Source organism: Euleptes europaea, chromosome 10 (assembly GCF_029931775.1).
Source record: "Euleptes europaea isolate rEulEur1 chromosome 10, rEulEur1.hap1, whole genome shotgun sequence".
NCBI classification, from domain to species: Eukaryota; Metazoa; Chordata; class Lepidosauria; order Squamata; family Sphaerodactylidae; genus Euleptes; species Euleptes europaea.
The window spans coordinates 79,393,046-79,409,996 of NC_079321.1; the positions used below are offsets into that span (position 1 = coordinate 79,393,046).

At 50.3% G+C, this 16,951-nt stretch overlaps 1 protein-coding gene across 1 annotated transcript in view; it reads right to left on the bottom strand.

The window, feature by feature from the left end:
• The window catches only part of VNN1 (vanin 1), a 43,727-nt gene extending 32,821 nt beyond the window's left edge, over positions 1–10,906 (bottom strand). Inside the window, exons 1-2 of the mRNA XM_056856489.1 lie at positions 10,694–10,906; positions 10,478–10,608 (exon numbers count right to left, since the gene is read on the bottom strand). Of these exons, the coding sequence (XP_056712467.1) occupies positions 10,478–10,608; positions 10,694–10,906 (344 nt within the window). The remainder of the gene's footprint in view (positions 1–10,477; positions 10,609–10,693) is intronic.
• Between the last annotated feature and the right edge of the window lie 6,045 nt (positions 10,907–16,951).

Genomic DNA, 16,951 nt, shown 5'->3' on the forward strand with positions numbered 1-16,951 from the left:
ACCTCCAAAAATCTCTTGCCTTTAAAACTCCACCAGGGGTTGCCATAAATTAGCTGTGACTTGACCTCACACGCACACACACGCGCGCGCACACACACACACACACACACACAAGCACTATAAATTAAGGCAATCAAGACACTACGTGTGGAAAAGTTATCCTTATACTGCCATCTACTGACAAACAAATGGGCAAACTGTCAGCCAGGGCATCCATTCGTGCCCCGGTTAAGCATATGTTTAGTATCAAAGCCACTTCCTTTCCCGTGGAAAGTTGAGGAATCGGTGTGAAGACCGGAGGTAGCGATCTCCACTTCAAAGTAAGCCTTCCAATGGTAAAACTGCTATCTGCTCTCGAGGTGACAAATACTCTTCCTTTGATGTAACTTACCCTTTCATGTCCTACCAATGATGTAACGAAATGTATTGTATGTTCCCTATAAAGATGCCCTGTATTCCCCATACCTGCATTCTGACCTTAAGTTCGTTAGACCTACTGACCCGTTAGCTTTTCTTAATAAATCTTAAAACTCTCTGCAATGTCCGGAGTAAAGTTTATTGCTGAGACACAATGGGTTACTAAAGCCTGACAGTAGGTCATAATCTCCAAGCCTTCTTTTTTATTTTTGTGTTTAGGAAATAGTTAATATTAGTATGTCTATGCGATCCACGCACTCGCTCCTCACGGGGGAAGAAATCCTGATTGATTTTGGTCAGGAGAAAGTGACCCCCGAGCAGCGCCCGTCTGGGCTTACTGGGATGTCAACGTGGACCTCCTTGCCCACGCAAGCAGAGCAGCGACGGAGAGTCGGGGCCGATGAACGGGCGGCATCGGACCCTGGCGGCGGATTCTACCAGGGGTCACTAACCGCCAAGTAAGGTGAAGAGGGGGAACGAAAACGAGGGGCCGTACCTACAGAATGGTTGGAGGAGCCCTCGCTCACCCGTTCCCTGGTCACACCAGTTGTCATCGCCTCGTAGGAAGTTGCCCTGCTTTGCGGCCAGAACCAGATGTTGGTTCTACAGAATCGGGACCTGCAGACATGAATGGACGCACTGCAGAGGGACTTGGGTACTGTTCTGGGGGAAGTGAGAGAGCTCAGACAGACCCCGCAGCAACCCCCAGCAGGCTCTCTGGCCGCCACGGAAACACCCATCAGTAGAGAGGCACCATCGCCCAGGCGACCTACCGCCAGGGATCTGAAGGTGTCCTTCAACGGATCCAGCACTCAGCTACCCCACTTTCTCCTCCAAGTGTCCAGGTTCATGAAGAATCAAGGGGAAACCTTTCCTTCAGAGGAGGCCCGGGTCAGATACATGATCAGCCTACTGGAGAGGGAAGTGGTAGAATGGGCAGTAACGGTGGCCAAAACTATGCCTAGGGCCTTGAAATCCCTGACAGAATTTATGTCTGCATTGCACAGTCGTTTTGAGGATCCCCACAGTGGGGAAAAGGCTAAGATTGCCATGCGTCGTTTGAAGCAAGGAACCCACTCCATAAGTGAGTACGCTCAGGACTTCCAATCCCTATCCTGTAAGATAAGGGAATGGAGCGAGGCCACTAAGGTCCAACACTTCTGAGAAGGACTGCGTTGGGAAGTGCTGGACGGCTGTTTGACCCTGGGAGATCTGGAGACAGTAGAGGACTGGATTAAATTGGCGGCCTTGGTGGAGAATTGCAAGCTTACCCTCCAGTTCTTTAAGGACCGCCCGTCAAAGGTAACCCCCGTGGCTCCCACCAAAGGGGGCAACACAGCGGAACTGCGGCGAGATGGAAGAAACCGAGGGACTTTTAGCCTGGATAGGGCGCGCCGCTTCAGGGAAGGAGCATGTCTCCAGTGTGGAAAGATGGGTCACTTCGCGGTGAAGTGTCCCGGCACATCGGCGGAAGGGTCTGGCAACCGAGCTACCCAAGAATGAGAGTTTATGCCACCTCGGGCCCAGGATCGTAAGACGGCTGAGGGGACTACCGGCCGGCGCGGGACGGTGGCTCTGCAAGTGGAACCGGCAGACGACTATAATCTTCTGGATCTTTACAGTGAGCCCTAGCCGGCAAAACACGAGGACAGCCTTCTGTGAGTGAGCCGGCACGGAGAGCATCCTCGGGAGAAACCAAACCGGCTCCGATTAGGGTGAGTGACCATGGAGAAATGCTGCTGCTACCCTTTGTGTTACGGAACCCCCGGGGATGTCAGGCCTGCTTTCCTCTGCTCTCAGCAGCCTGTCAGACTGAGAATGTTTTGATTTCGAGGCCTCTCAAGGTCGTGCCTGCTAACTGTTGAATTCCTGTTCCAGCACTATCTCCCGTGGGAACGGCTCCTTGTTGGGAGGGGGGTTACTGTGACCCATTGTGACTCATGCTTTCCAATATAGGCCTTGTACTGTGCTACCCGTTCCCAGTCGTGCCAATTTACCTGTTAGCTCTGTAAACCTGTAGGTTTTCCAATAGATCAACTCTCTTTTGGACTCCTCGTCTACGGATGTTGTTTGTGGGATTACCACGGGGACAAGTGCTCACATTTTGGCACGACTCTTCCTCTATTTTTACCTGCCTGGCTGGAGCCCTGGAGGGCTCGCCACGGTCTCGGATTGGAGCAGGGAATATGCTCTCCGAGTGAAATACCTGTGGCTGGAGCCCCGGAGGGTTCGCCTAGGTCCTGGGTGGGAGTAGAGACAGCACTCCCCGGGTAGAGGGTTTCTGGCTGAAACCCTGGAGGGTCCTGAACCTTGGTACCCTCTGTTGGAGCCATTGGACGAGTACCCCGACGACCCTTCTTTGCTGACTGACATTCTTGCTGAGGCGCTGTGGACTGATGCGGAGATCAATCGCCTGATTGTACTCATTCGAGTTCAGTGGCATCGCCTGGCTGACACGACCCTTTGGATGGACCCCGACGCAGATCAGAGTGCCCAGCACGACCTCCGAATACTGGACAGTTTGGTGGAGGAAGTTGGACTGGCGCAGGAGGATTTAGCAGCCTTGACCCGTTTGTTAGCGGGACTAACTGTACGTGAGGAGCAACAAGAGCTGGTAGCAGCCCCGATCCGCCCCACTCCACTCCGATCCATGGCGGGAACACGAGCGGAGGAGGTCCCGATCCCAACCACTCCTGATCCCAACTTGTGCTTGAAAGAAGCACGGGATGTGGCGACCCGGAGGGCCTTACTGTTTGCGGGGCTGACCTCGGCCATGGTGGCTGAACTCACGAAGCATTTAACCCCTGAGTTTGGAGCAGACGCTGCTGCTCTGGCAGTTCGGGTTCAACCGTTATTGGACCTAAAAGATTCCTCTGAACTCCTCCTGCTTCTAGAGCAAGAAGCTCTCCCGATCGTCACCACAGCGATCACCGCCAAGCTCGAGGCCGACCAAGTGCTCTCTGACCAAAAGCGAGCCGAGGAACAGTTGCGGGCAGCGGATGTGGCGGCAGCTTGGGCACGGGCCAAGAAAGAAGAGGAGCAACGTTTGGCTGCTGTTCGAGCCCGCACGGTCACGGACGCGCATCCCAGAGACAGCACAGGATTCGGGTTTATCCCCCCATTTCCCCCGACTTTTGGCCTGTCTCGCAACGCGCAACGCGCACGTCGGCTTGCGGGTCGCTTGATCAAACTGGACTACTTGGATGAGGAGGACCTGTATGGTGAGGGACCCCACTGGGCTACTGATCTCCGGGTTAGCCAGTCCAGATGCATGGGGGGAGCAGGGGACGAAATGCATCTGTTGCAGGGCCAAAACCTGGACTTGAACGATCGTGTGACCCGTCTGCAGGACCAAATGGAGCAATTACTCCGAGAAAATGAACGTTTATGATGAGCTCAAACTACCCCAGTCCAACTCTGCCAGCTCCATGACCACAATTTCTGCTGCTGAGGGCACCACTTCTCCCTCCAGGACAACCGGCCCAGCCGCCTCCAAGATTTCCAGCTCAGCCGGCCCCCGGAACTCCAGTTTTGCCAGCCCCAGGAGAACCGGTTTTGCCGCCTCCAGGGCAACTGCCAATGCTGCCCCCAGCGCCCCCTCCCATACAGTGGAAACAACCTCAGTTAAGAGTGACCTACGATGGCTCAGTTGAGGCCCTACCCTGTTTCCTACACCAAATGGACAGTTATATGTGGGAACAAGGGCAGCACTTTCCCACCGAAGACAGCTGGGTGCGTTTCGTTGCCTCCCTATTGACTGGAAAAGCCGCCGACTGGATGGTCCTCCAGTTTGACACCTGGGCCCGATCCATACGCTCGCTCAAAGAGTTCATGCGAGCGTTACGACAACATTTTGAGGACCCTTTCCTGGGAGATGTCAGGTCTGTGTTTCAGTTAGTTTCGTTTTTCCACCATCTAGCCCTCAAGGTTTGTTTTGCATTCTTGGACTCTTTGAAACCGACAGTAACCCGTGTGAACCACGGCGCCTTTTCGCTGTTTGTAATCTGTAATCTATGAAGCTGTACTGTGCTGTGAATGCTTTTTTTCAATGCTTTTATATTATCCAGTTTGCTCCATTGCTGTCTTAGTTTCTCTGTGCTTTGCTAACCTATATGACCAGTAAAACCAGCTTCTTTGGACAATTTCATCTCCTGTTGTGGTTTGTGGTTCTTGTTAGGCCAAGTGCTCACAAGAGAGAAGGCCAAGGCAACCCTCCTGCAACTTCAACAAGGCTCTACACCAGTGCGGGAATTCGCAGACGAATTCCAAAGACTCGCAAGTAAAATAATGGACTGGACCGAGGCTACCTGTATACATTATTTCCGGGAAGCCTTACATCCTGAGATATTGAACTGAGCTTATATGCAATGAGACCCAGACACTCTAGAAGAATGGATCTTACTAGTGGAGGAGGTAGAAAGTCGTCGCCAATTCATTTCGCTGGTCCGACGTCGAGCCAGGGAGGAGGGCAACCAAAAGCCCCCTACTAAGACTGCAGCTCCTACACTGCAGAGACCTGCTCTACCCTTGCAAGATAGCGAGTCTCAGTTTCAAAGGGGAGCCTGTCTCGGTTGCGGAACCATAGGCCACTTTGCAGCAGCCTGCCTGCTTCGACCAGACCGGTTGGTTCCTTCTCGACTGGATGGACCGCCCTGGAATCGGGGGCAACCGCAGTGCCGAGGCGCCGTGGCCAACCGAAGCTCTGCTCCAGGACAGACCGCACCATTGGTTCTCCATGTCGGAGATGCGCCTCGCGAGCCCATCGGGGCTCCAGATTACAAGTGCCCCACTTGGGGACAGCTCACCGTCTTCGGATGAGGACAGGAACTGGGACCCCCCTGCTTTGAACCTTGAATCTCCTTTGGATCTGTCAAAAAACGGGCGGGGTCTGCGGTGAATGGAACGACACCGCAGACCCTCGCAGCTATCCCTGCAAAACCCAAAGCTCCGGTGAAGGTGAGTGAGATCGAAGAGACTGTGTATGTGGATGTAGTGTTACAGCGCCATAAAGGGGACCCCCAGTTACAAGTCAAAGCACTCATAGACTCTGGATGTGCCCGCTCCCTGATCAACGAAACCACCTTCAAAGCGCTCAAAGTCAAATCAGAAACCCTACCAGCTCCCATCCAGTTTGCCCAAATGGATGGCAGTGATTTCAAGGGTGGGCCAGAGGATCGTTGCACCCGCGGGGTGGCGATGGGCATTGGCCACCACTGGGAACAAATTGACTTTACCATAGCCCCTATCAGATACGAAGTGGTGTTGGGAATTAACTGGCTCAAGGGACATAGCCCTTGTATTGACTGGGGGGCTGGAACTATAAAGTTCTCTGATCCTAACTGCGACCAACACCGTCTCAAGGTGGCTGTTGTACCTCCGTTAACCTCGGCTTTGGTCTCAGACATCCCCTCATCCTGTCCACTACCTGTTGAATATCAAGACTTTGCAGACGTTTTTGATGTGCAGGAATGTGATGTACTGCCCCCCCCCCACCGCCAACCAGACTGTGCTATCGAAGTAGTGGGGAATGAAAAACTGCCTAAAAGTAAGATTTATCCCATGAGCACTTCCGAACATACCGTGCTACGGGAATTCTTGGACAAGAATTTGGCTCGAGGTTTCATCCGGCCATCTACCGCCCCTTCTTCGGCCCCTGCTTTCTTTGTGCGCAAGAAGACGGGTGACTTGCGCTTATGCATCGACTTTCAAAAACTCAATGCAGTCACCCAGTCCAATGCCTATCCCATTCCTTTGATCTTGGATCTCTTGGGACAATTGAAGGAGGGGCGTATTTTTACAAAACTTGACTTGGTGGAAGCCTATTATAGAATCAGGATTCGGGAGGGCGATGTACCTCTAACAGCCTTTTCCAGTTGCTTTGGCATGTATGAATTCTTAGTGATGCCTTTCGAATTAAAAGGGGCCCGGGGGTCTTCATGCAATTCATTAATGAGCTCCTACATGACTTGTTATATAGGGGCGTGGTGGTTTATTTGGATGACATCCTTATTTACTCTAAAACTATGGACGAACACGTTGCCCTGGTAAGGGAAGTATTGCAACGCCTCAGAGATACTTCAGCTTTATGCTAAAGTGTCCAAGTGTGAATTTCACCCAAAACAGTTAACCTTACTGGGCTATATAATCTCACACCATGGACTCACTATGGACCCTGACATGGTGCGGTCGGTAACCAGTTGGGAACCACCCTCCACCCGTAAGCAAGTTCAGCAATTTCTTGGGTTTGCTAACTTCTACAGGGGTTCATCCCCAACTTCGCTCAAATTGCACTCCCCATCACGGATCTCCTTAAGACTAAGGGAAAAGGCAGTGCCGCCGCGTTGCCCTCCACTAAGATCAATTGTACTTTTCTGATGTGGTGGTTGGTCATAATTAAAAGTTATGACACAAGCACTGTTTTGGAGTTTAGTGTTAAGCATATTATACTTTCTGATATAGCCTTAAAGGGATTTGATAAATGCCCTGATTATCAGGCAGTATGGATTCAGGCACACCTCTTTCATGTTGACAGAATACCTGTGCAGCAGTAGGGCTGTCAATTTGGTTCGTCCTGAACTGAAAAACAGCTGAATTTCCCCTGATTCGGCAGTTTTTAGTTCGGATGGAACCGAATTCAAAAAAGGCGGGGAAATGGGGAGCCGAATTCAGCGAGTTCGGGGTGTTTGGTGAATAAATTTGGCAAATTCGGGGTTCGGCACAGCAGCATAACCGTCAGTTAGTAAGCAGCATTCTCCTGTGGCCAAGCTGGGTCTTCTTCCCCACCCTTAATGTGCATCTCTGACAATGGGGGTTTGGAATTAGCAGAGCTTGCCACCCACACCCAAAGCTCCCAGCCCCGACAAACAGCTGAGGTGCGGGGAGCAAGGGCGGGGCAGGTGCGAAGAAGACAGAACAGAAGACATCCACAGTAAGGCCCATTTTGGGGCTTTTCTCTATAATTTTTCTCCTCTGTGTGTGTGTGTGTGTGAGGGGTATGTGTGTGGGGAGGGAGCAGTTTCTGTGGGTGGGGGGGAAAGCCAAAGGGGGCTTTCACCTGTTCTGTGGGGGGGTGCCCGCTGATGGAACAGAAGACATCCACAGTAAGACCCATTTTGGGGCTTTTCTCTATAATTTTTCTCCTGTGTGTGTGTGTGTGGGGGGGAAGCAGAGTCTGTGTGTGGGTGGGGAGGGAGCAGTTTCTGTGGGTGGGGGGGAAGCCAAAGGGAGCTTTTGCCTGTTCTGCGGGGGGGTGCCCCCTGATGGAACAGAAGACATCCACAGTAAGACCCATTTTGGGGCTTTTCTCTATAATTTTTCTCCTGTGTGTGTGTGTGTGTGTGTGTGTCCCCACACACACACAGGAGAAAAATTATAGAGAAAAGCCCCAAAATGGGAAGCAGAGTCTGTGTGTGTGGGGGGAGGGAGCAGTTTCTGTAGGTGGGGGGGAAGCCAAAGGGGGCTTTGGCATGTTCTGTGGGTGTGGGTGTGTGTGCCCCCTGAGTCTCTCGCTCCCTGGTTTGGTTGGGGGGGCTTCAGTTGTGTGTCCTCAGGTTTTCCCTCATTCATAAGATCAGTTAGGCCTATTTTGATGCTTGCTCAAAACTGGTTTTCAAATTGTGACTTAAAGAATGCATTTGCCTGGTCCTGAGTCCAATGCAAAAGGGGAAATTCCACCCCCTCCTGCTCCTTATGCATAGCTAGCTGCCTCTGTCCCTTTCCATGGTTTGCAAACTCCCAGGTGTCAGGTGTTGCTTTGCATGGTTGCAAACGTGTTGCTTTGCATGGTTTGCATGGCTGCAGATGTGTTGCTTTGCATGGTTTGCATGGTTTGCATGGCTGCAAATGTGTTGCTTTGCATGGTTTGCAAACTTCTTTGCACCTGCCCCGCCCTTGCTCCCCGCAGCTCAGCTGTTTATCGGGGCTGGGAGCTTCGGGAGTGGGCGGCAAGCTCTGCTAATTGCAAATCCCCATTGTCAGAGATGCACAGTAAGGAGGGGGGACCCCTTTTGGACCTCTACCCCCAAAAATGCCCCCCCAGAGCCGCAGAAAGGCGCGATTGTGTTTTTAATGGCTTTATTCAGCCGAATTTTTCCCCAAACTCCAGATCTCATGCCAAATTGCACGGACCTGAAGCAGGGGAGTTCGGACTTCGGCATTTCCCGAATAAAAACTGGCAAATTTTGCCGAATCCGAATTTTACCCAAAAAAATTTCAACAGCCCTATGCAGCAGTCAGGACACTGATCAGATTAAAGACTAAAAAAAGAGATAAGCCTAATTGCCTTGATAGCTGAGAAAGAGAGAGACAGAGAGACTATTTTAGAAGAAAAGCTAAAAGACATTCTGTAGACAAAGAGAAGTCCCTTAAAAAGGTCCTGTCTTTACAGTCCTGTCTAGCTAGAACCTGCTGCCACCTGCAGGATCCTCTTTCTTCTTCTTTGCACACAAGACACTGCTATATTCCAATATTTCAAGCAGGGGCAGCCCCACTTATTTCAGCAGGAAAAAACAAGGGATCACAGTGTACAAAATGGACCAAAAACACATTACACCATGAAAAACCCCTCACATAAACAAGTATTGGAACAAGAAAAGCAAATTGTGGCCAAATAGTGAAAATGTAGGCAGAAACAGAATGTAATGTTTATAGTAGTATAATACAACAGAATGTTTACAGTGGTAGGGTACAGGAATCTGGATATGCTCCTGTTTCTTAAATCTTCTTCAGCCAGAGCCTAATTACCAATACACTGAAGGAATATCTCAAACCATGAAAAGGGAGTTCTGCCAGACTTAACTGCTTCTGAAGATTTAATGATAGGCAGGAGCACAAATTTAACCAAAACTAAACATGTTTTTGAGAGCCAGTCTGATATAGGGGTTAAGGTGTCAGACTAGGAACTGGGAAACCCAGGATCAAATCCCCACTCGCGTCATGGAACCTTGCTGGGTGACCTTGGGCCAGTCACACACTCTCAGCCCTGACCCTGGCTAGTATTTGGATGGGAGACCACCAAGGAATACCAGGGTCATGATGTGGAGGCAGGCAATGGCCAAAACCACCTCTGAATGTCTCTTGCCGTGATAACCCTACGGGGTCTCTGTAAGCCAGCTGTGACTTGATGACCAAAGGGGGGGAAAAACCACATGGTTTTGGCCCAGTTATTTCAGCATTATCCTTACTAACAACAACAGTGCAAGTGGCCGACTTTCAGGTATGATTAGGGCTTTTGATAGTTAGGCAAATCCCTAGGTATGCAGAAACAGCTGACAATGACTGGGCATGCTCATTTCCGTCTAGGCATTAGGAAGAATTTTCTAACAGTTAGAGTGGTTCCTCAGTGGAAAAAGCTTCCTCGGGAGGTTTTTAAGAAGAGGTTAGATAGCCATCTGTCAGCAATGCTGATTCTGTGACCTTAGGCAGATGATGAGAGGGAGGGCATCTTGGCCATCTTCTGGTCACTAGGGGTGTGGAGGGGGGAGGTAGTTGTGAATTTCCTGCATTGTGCAGGGGGTTGGACTTGATGGCCCTGGTGGTCCCTTCTAACTCTATGATTCTATAATTCATTGCCCTCCGAATGTTGAGAATCACTTAAAGAGGGGCAGAGGGAGATGGGGAAACTGGTCAGCTCAACCCCCTAAGACCCTGGAAGCAGTTTTCCACTCTCTCCCAACTTCCAAGATTCTTGGAAGATCTTTATGCCTTAATTAAATCACAATTTTAAAAATGCAAGGTCAATCTACTATGGAATGCTTAGTGTGCGGTAAGGATTTCATGATGCCTTTTGGCACTATTACAGGACATACTACTGGTGTGCACTTTGTTTTAATTCGCTAGCCTATAACAAATACCATCCTGGAGGTACTCATGAACAGTAATGACACCAGTTGGAATGTATACTCTGTATGTAAACTAGCAGGAAAATCTACTTACAGTTCCAGGATAGTACATGTGAGTGATTAATATCAGTTTAGAAATTAAACCACATTACATAATTTTCAATATGCATCAAAGAAGCTCTTAAGTTCTCTCACTAAACATAATGGATGAAAGAAAATACCTTTTGGGGTCAATACATGGAATCCAGTTTACTTGAGGATCTGGTATATCCTCAAGATAAGGATATAGAGTTTCTCTCTTGAAGACCCAGCCATAAATGCCATCCTCAGGCAACACAATAATGTGGGAGCCCTATAAAGACACCAATGCAAACAAATTATCCACTAGAACAAATACTGTCATCTAAACAGTACCAGATACAACCAGTGGGTATTACCAGTGCAGCAGCTGTTTTGGTGGCTTCTTCTAAAACATCCAGATTTTTGTTCATCTGCTGCACAGCCTCCTCTCGCGTGACAAGTTTTGGAGTTGCTCCTGTTAGTATAACTGCATGCTCATAGACTGCAGCAACATACTTTTCCAAGGCAGAAGCCTTGGGGACAACTCCAGTCAGAAATATGATACAAATAGAAAGCTGGAAACGAGCCATGCTTATTGAGTCGGTTGCTGCAACTGAGAAAAATCACGGGCTTCCTTGGGATGCTAAAAAGGTAACAAGTGACTGAGTTACTTTAGGAAAATCCCATGTCATGAAACAAAGTCTCATTTCCAGGAAGTCAATTATGGTGAAACACTAGCAATCTGTACTCCCTTAACCAAGTGCTTGCATAAGAGGAAAAATACATGTCCTAACACTGGCATGTGTTTACTTAAAAGGAACTGTACCAAAGGTGAAACACAGCATGTTATGCCAAGGTAGACACAGACAATGCTTAAGATGGATGGAACAAGGTGTGCTAGAGTGCTTGGGTGAAACCACAGATAATTCAGCTGCCAGTTTTGTGCTGGTCTAACCACTTCTTAGACTGCCCGGGAATTTGTATATGCTGAAATAAATTTAAAGTCAGACAAACCATGCTACAAAAGCCAATGGCTGCTGGATACTCCAAAGAGGAAAAATGCTAGTTGGTGGAGCACATTGCAGGAAATGAGGACAACCCTGTTTAATGCCCCCTAAGATTGGGCAGTGACTCTGGCCTTCTCCCAATGTCTCCCCCTTTCACCCATCCTAATAATGCTGTATTACTTTAATAGTGAGGCCCCATGTCAGAGTCATACTTATTTCTGTTCAAGTGTGTCCATTCGCCATGCTGTTCAGCCTGCCAGGAGTCCAGACAGGCTCTTGACATGAGTTAGGCCAATTCCTGTGCAAGTATTATTCTTTCGTTTTGTTTCTCTGCTCGGGTCAAGCTGCCCCGCTCCTTCCCCCTCCCTCTGCTCTGGCCTTGAGCTTCTAGTAGGCACTTTCAGTTGTATTATGGCTTCCTCCTTCCCTCCTTCCTGCTAGGCTTCGTTATCACCTAATTCCCAGGCAGCTTGCCTTTGCACCTGGGATGACTCTGTGCTTAAAGTTATGCTTTGTAGTTTGGTTCGCCATTAGCAGCTTTGAACTCGTGGATTGCTCATGTTGTGTTCCTACGTGCTCCTCAATAAATGTTTACCTGCTTCTGATTCATCTGTCTGAGCAAGTGACTTATTGGGATTGCCGAGGGCAGCTGGAGAACCTCACATTAAGTCCTCTTTGCTCCGGTCTCTGCTCCCATCCCAACGAGCGGGTGGCTATGGCGGGGAATGGAGATGACAAGAAGGAGGAGGACAAGATGATGCCAGCGGGCGGGACAGTGCTGCCAGGAGAGCCTGATCCTGACTCCAAGAAGGACAAGCCGGGGGGGGGAGAAGCCGAGTGGCTCTGGCGCGCTGCCCAAGACCTCCCGTATTAGCACATGGTAGGAATCCCCCCGCTCCTGGGTGTCATCGGGGGTGGACAGTCGGCCTCAGGGGCCAGGAATCTCGGGCATGAGGTTTGAGGATGACCCGGCCCGAAGGGAAGTGGTCTGGCGGCACAAGTTGGAGGAAGAACGCCGACAACTCCGCTTTGAGAAGCAGGAGATGACAGAGAGGATGGAAGCCATGCACATGTTGATGCAAGACATGTGGCGCGAGTTGGACGACTTGTGGCAATGGCAACTGCAGCAACCTCCGCAGCTGGATCAGCCGCTGCCACCGCCGCCTCCGCCTCCGCCGGGGCAGCTGGGTCCTGTGCCCCCAACTCGGCATGAGTTGAAGGTGATGTTTGATGGGTCGAGCAACCTTTTATCTTATTTTCTGATCCAAGTGGACGTGTTCATGCATGAACAAGGGGCAACTTTCCCCCCCGGACAAGAGCCAGGTTCAATACGTTGCTTTGCTGCTTCAGGGGGAAGCGGCGGCGTGGATGCTGCAACAGTACGAACTGCGCTCTTGAGTTTTGAGAAGCCTAGATGACTTCATGGTGGCCCTCCGTAACCATTTTGAAGACCCGCATCAGGGGGAATGGGCCAAGACGGCTGTTTCGCAACTGCACCAAGGGACTAAGTCGGTGGTGCAGTATGCCAGCGAGTTCCAGTTACTCTCAAGTAAAATTCTGGACTGGAGTGAAGCCACCCGAGTGCAGTATTTTCGGGAAGAGCTCAATCCCGAACTACAACACTGGGCCTTCATGCACGGGAATCCTCCGGACGTGGAGAGATGGGTGCGGCATGCAGCCGACATCGAAAACCGTAGGCAGTTGTTGCAGCTCTTGAAGCAGCGCACTGCATGGGAAACCAAGCCCCATGGAGACAGGCCTGGCACCCCAAAAGACTTTCGCTCCAGGTTCGGAGGGGATCTGTCAATGGCAGAACGGAACAAAAATTTTCAGAGTGTTGCCTGTCTCGTTTGCGGAGGCTTGGGACATTTTGCCACTCATTGCCCGTCTTGGGTTGAGAAACCGGCCCCAACCCAGCCAGCAGCTGTGGAAGTGGGGAAGGCGTGCGTCGAGGGGCAGGCCCGCCACAGAAGCGCCCCGCCAGGACGACGGGGGACACCCACAGCTCTGCAGCTTCAACCGGGGCAAGAACCGACAAAAGCTTCCGGCTCATCGGAGCCGCGGATTACAAACCAAGCAACCGGCTCATCGGAGCCACGGATTACAAACCATGCCTCCTCCTCCAGTGAGGAGGATGAGTGGAGCCCGCCGGCAAAAAACACAGTCGGTCTGCTGTAAAGGGGGCTCCACAGCAGGCTGCTCCAGACCTTAAGCAGGGAGCTCCGGTGATGGTAAGAGATCATGAAGACAATGTGTACATTGAGGTAGCCATCGTGTTACCTAAGGGGGGGCATGTTGCGAGTACTGGCCCTAGTTGATTCCGGCTGTGCTCGGATCCTAATGAATGAAGAGACTGCACATAAGTTACGGGTGAAGAGGGTGGAATTGCCTGAACCCATTCAGTTTGCCCAGATGGACGGTAGTGACTTTAAGGGGGGGGGGCGGTCACTCATAGGACAACCTGAGTTGCCTCGGGAGTTGGGGAGCATTGGGAACAGCTCCATTTTACTATAGCCCCCTCTGTCAAATATCCCATTGTGCTGGGAATGAACTGGTTACATGGTCATAGTCCGTCCATAGACTGGAAAGCTCAGACTATCACTTTCTCGCAAGCTCAGTGTGACCGACACAGCAGGGAGGTGGCGTTCAAAGAACAAGTGGCCACGTTGCAAGAGCAGCCATCAGCGGAGGCTCCACCGCCCCGACTCCCTAAGGAATATGCACAGTTTGCTGATGTATTTGATGTGCGTGAGTGTGATGAATTACCTCCCCATCGAGCCACTGACTGTGCAATTGAAGTGATAGGAGAAGGCAAACTCTCCAAAGGGAAAATTTACCCTATGAGTCCTAAGGAAAAGGCAGTGTTAAGAGACTATTTGGACACCAATTTGGCAAGGGGGTTTATATGTCCGTCTTCAGTGCCTCACTCAGTGCCCTCTTTCTTTGTAAAGAAAAAGCCTGGTGATTTGCGACTCTGTATCGATTTCCGCAGACTCAATGCGGTCACACAGACTAATGCGTACCCCCTTCCGCTTATTCCAGAGCTGCTTGCTCAGGTGAAGGAAGGTCGCATGTTTGCTAAACTTGATTTAGTAGAAGCCTACCATCGTATTCAGATCAGGGAAGGTGATGAACACAAGACAGCCTTCTCTAGTTGTTTTGGAATGTTTGAGTATTTAGTCATGCCGTTTGGCTTGACGGGGGCTACGAGTGTCTTCATTCAAATGATCAATGAGGTGTTAATGACTTGCTGTTCAAAGGAGTAATTCTTTATTTAGATGATATTTTAATATACACCAAGACCATGGAAGAACATGTGGCCTTGGTGAAAGAATTTTAGTTCCAGCATCCCTTAGCTAAGGCATTCTATAAACTATAACTAGTTTAGTCAGTAGTTCAATAGGCTATTCAATTATAAATGGTACTGTACCCTTGACTGACATCTGTTATAGTTAATGGATATGACTTTGTCTATCTTTGTCCAGCTGTTTGTCCAGCTGTATGTCCAGCTGTATGTTTTGCTTAATCGGCATCCCTGCAGCTGTGACCTTTAATGATATGAAATGATTTTAATAGCAAGTTACTAGCCTTGAGCTTAATGCAGTCACAGGTGTTCCAGGTGTTCCAATCTATGAAATGACATCATTTCTGTAACATATTTCTGTCCTCATGAAGCCTAATGGGACATGCTCTCATATCAAAATCCTGTTCACATATGATAGCCCATGACAGTCCAGGTTGACGCCTCGGTCGTGGCAATGGGGGGTGCGCTTCTACAGCAGGGGAGGGACGGTCTTCTGTATCCTTGCACTTACTTCTCTAAGACGTTCGCGCAATCCCAACTCAACTGGCCAATCTGGGAAAAGGAAGCGGCTGCTGTCCACCATGCCCTTAAGGTGTGGAGACAATTTTTGGAGGGGTCTAAAGTCCCTTTTGAAGTATGGAGCGATCACAAGAACCTGGAGGCGCTCACGGGGGCCCGTAAACTGTCCACGAAATAGGTACTCTGGGCGGACTTCTTTGCGCAGTTCCGCTTCATATTAAAACACATACCAGGGAAACAGAATGTCCTGGCTGATGCTCTATCCAGGCTTCCCCAATACCCAACCAAGGTTGAATGCCCCAAGGAGTCCCTGTTCACTCCTGCTCAAAGAGGTTTGCTGCCCACTCTAGCAGTCCAAACTCGATCGCAAGCCCGGCTCCCGCCACAGCCTTCACAGGGGGGTGGCAGTTCAAGCCCAACCTCGCCAGTCGGCCTGACCGCACCACCCCCCTCGCCTCCTTCGCCAGCTCTGCCTGCACCCGGCCACCCTGGCAGTCCAGCCACCCAACCCCCCTCGGGGACATCCCCTCCCACCAGCACGGAACCCACACCGCCAGATGGGATGGATCTAACAGACTTTTTTGGCCTCGCTTCGTTCCGCTTGCCAACTCTCTGCGCAAACCCTTCCCTCCGCTCTGACTGAATGTGGAGGTTTTTGGTACAAAGACTCTAAGCTGTATGTGCCTAAAGGGCTACGGAAGGAAGTACTACAGCTAGTTCATGGAGCCAAGACCGCGGGGCACTTTGGGTTTCTAAAAACGCTACATTTGTTACGGAGACAGTTTTGGTGGGCGGGCATGCGAACTGATGTGGATTCGTTCATCTGCAGTTGTCCAGTCTGCGCTACTGTTAAAAGGGCCCAAGGGAAGCCTCCCAGCTTATTGCAACCGTTAGAGACCCCCACTAGACCCTGGGAAGTAATTGCTATGGTCTTGATGACTGACCTCCCCCTCAGCGAGGGAAAAACTGTACTCTGGGTAATCACTGACCTGTTCTCTAAATAGGTGCATCTCGTCCCTTAGGCAGGCATCCTGTCCACCCCAAAACTGGCCTGCCTCTTTGTGTCACAGGTCTTCCATCTACATTCCTTTCTGCGCAAGGTAGTGAGCGACCGCGGAAGTAACTACATGGCTAAGTTTTGGAAAGCTTTCTTAAAATTAGTGGGGGTGTAACAAGGTCTCTCAAGTGCTTTCCACCCCCAAACTGATGGCCAAACGAAACGAGTGAATGCTGTACTAGAATGCTACCTGTGCTGTTATGTTAACTATCACCAGGATGATTGGGTTGAATTGTTACCCTTTGCTAAATATGCATACAATAATGCTGTGCATCAATCCACTGGATTTAGCCCCTTTCAGGCCGTTTATGGGCAAGACTTCGGACCCATGAGCCATAACAATGTCTCCAGGATGGAGGGGGGTGAAAATGTTGCTGACTGGGTTCACGTGATTCAGACAACCTGGCCTTGGCTGGTACGAAACCTGGAGTGAGCTAAATGTAAATACAAGGCTCAAGCTGATATACATCGCTCACCAGGCAAGGACTACTCAGTGGGGGACATGGTTTACTTGTCCACCAAAAATCTACGGTCCAACCGCCTGTGTAACAAACTCAGTGCCAAGTACGTGGGTCCCTTCCCCATTGCTCGTATCATTAACCCAGTGACTGTGGAACTTTCACTCCCAAAATCACTCCGGCGGATCCATCCTGTCTTTCATGTCAGTTTACTAAAACCACATGTACCTTCTCCTGAATGGCATCCTGAACCGCGTCCTGAAATACCGGTGATGGTTGGGGGGAAGGAA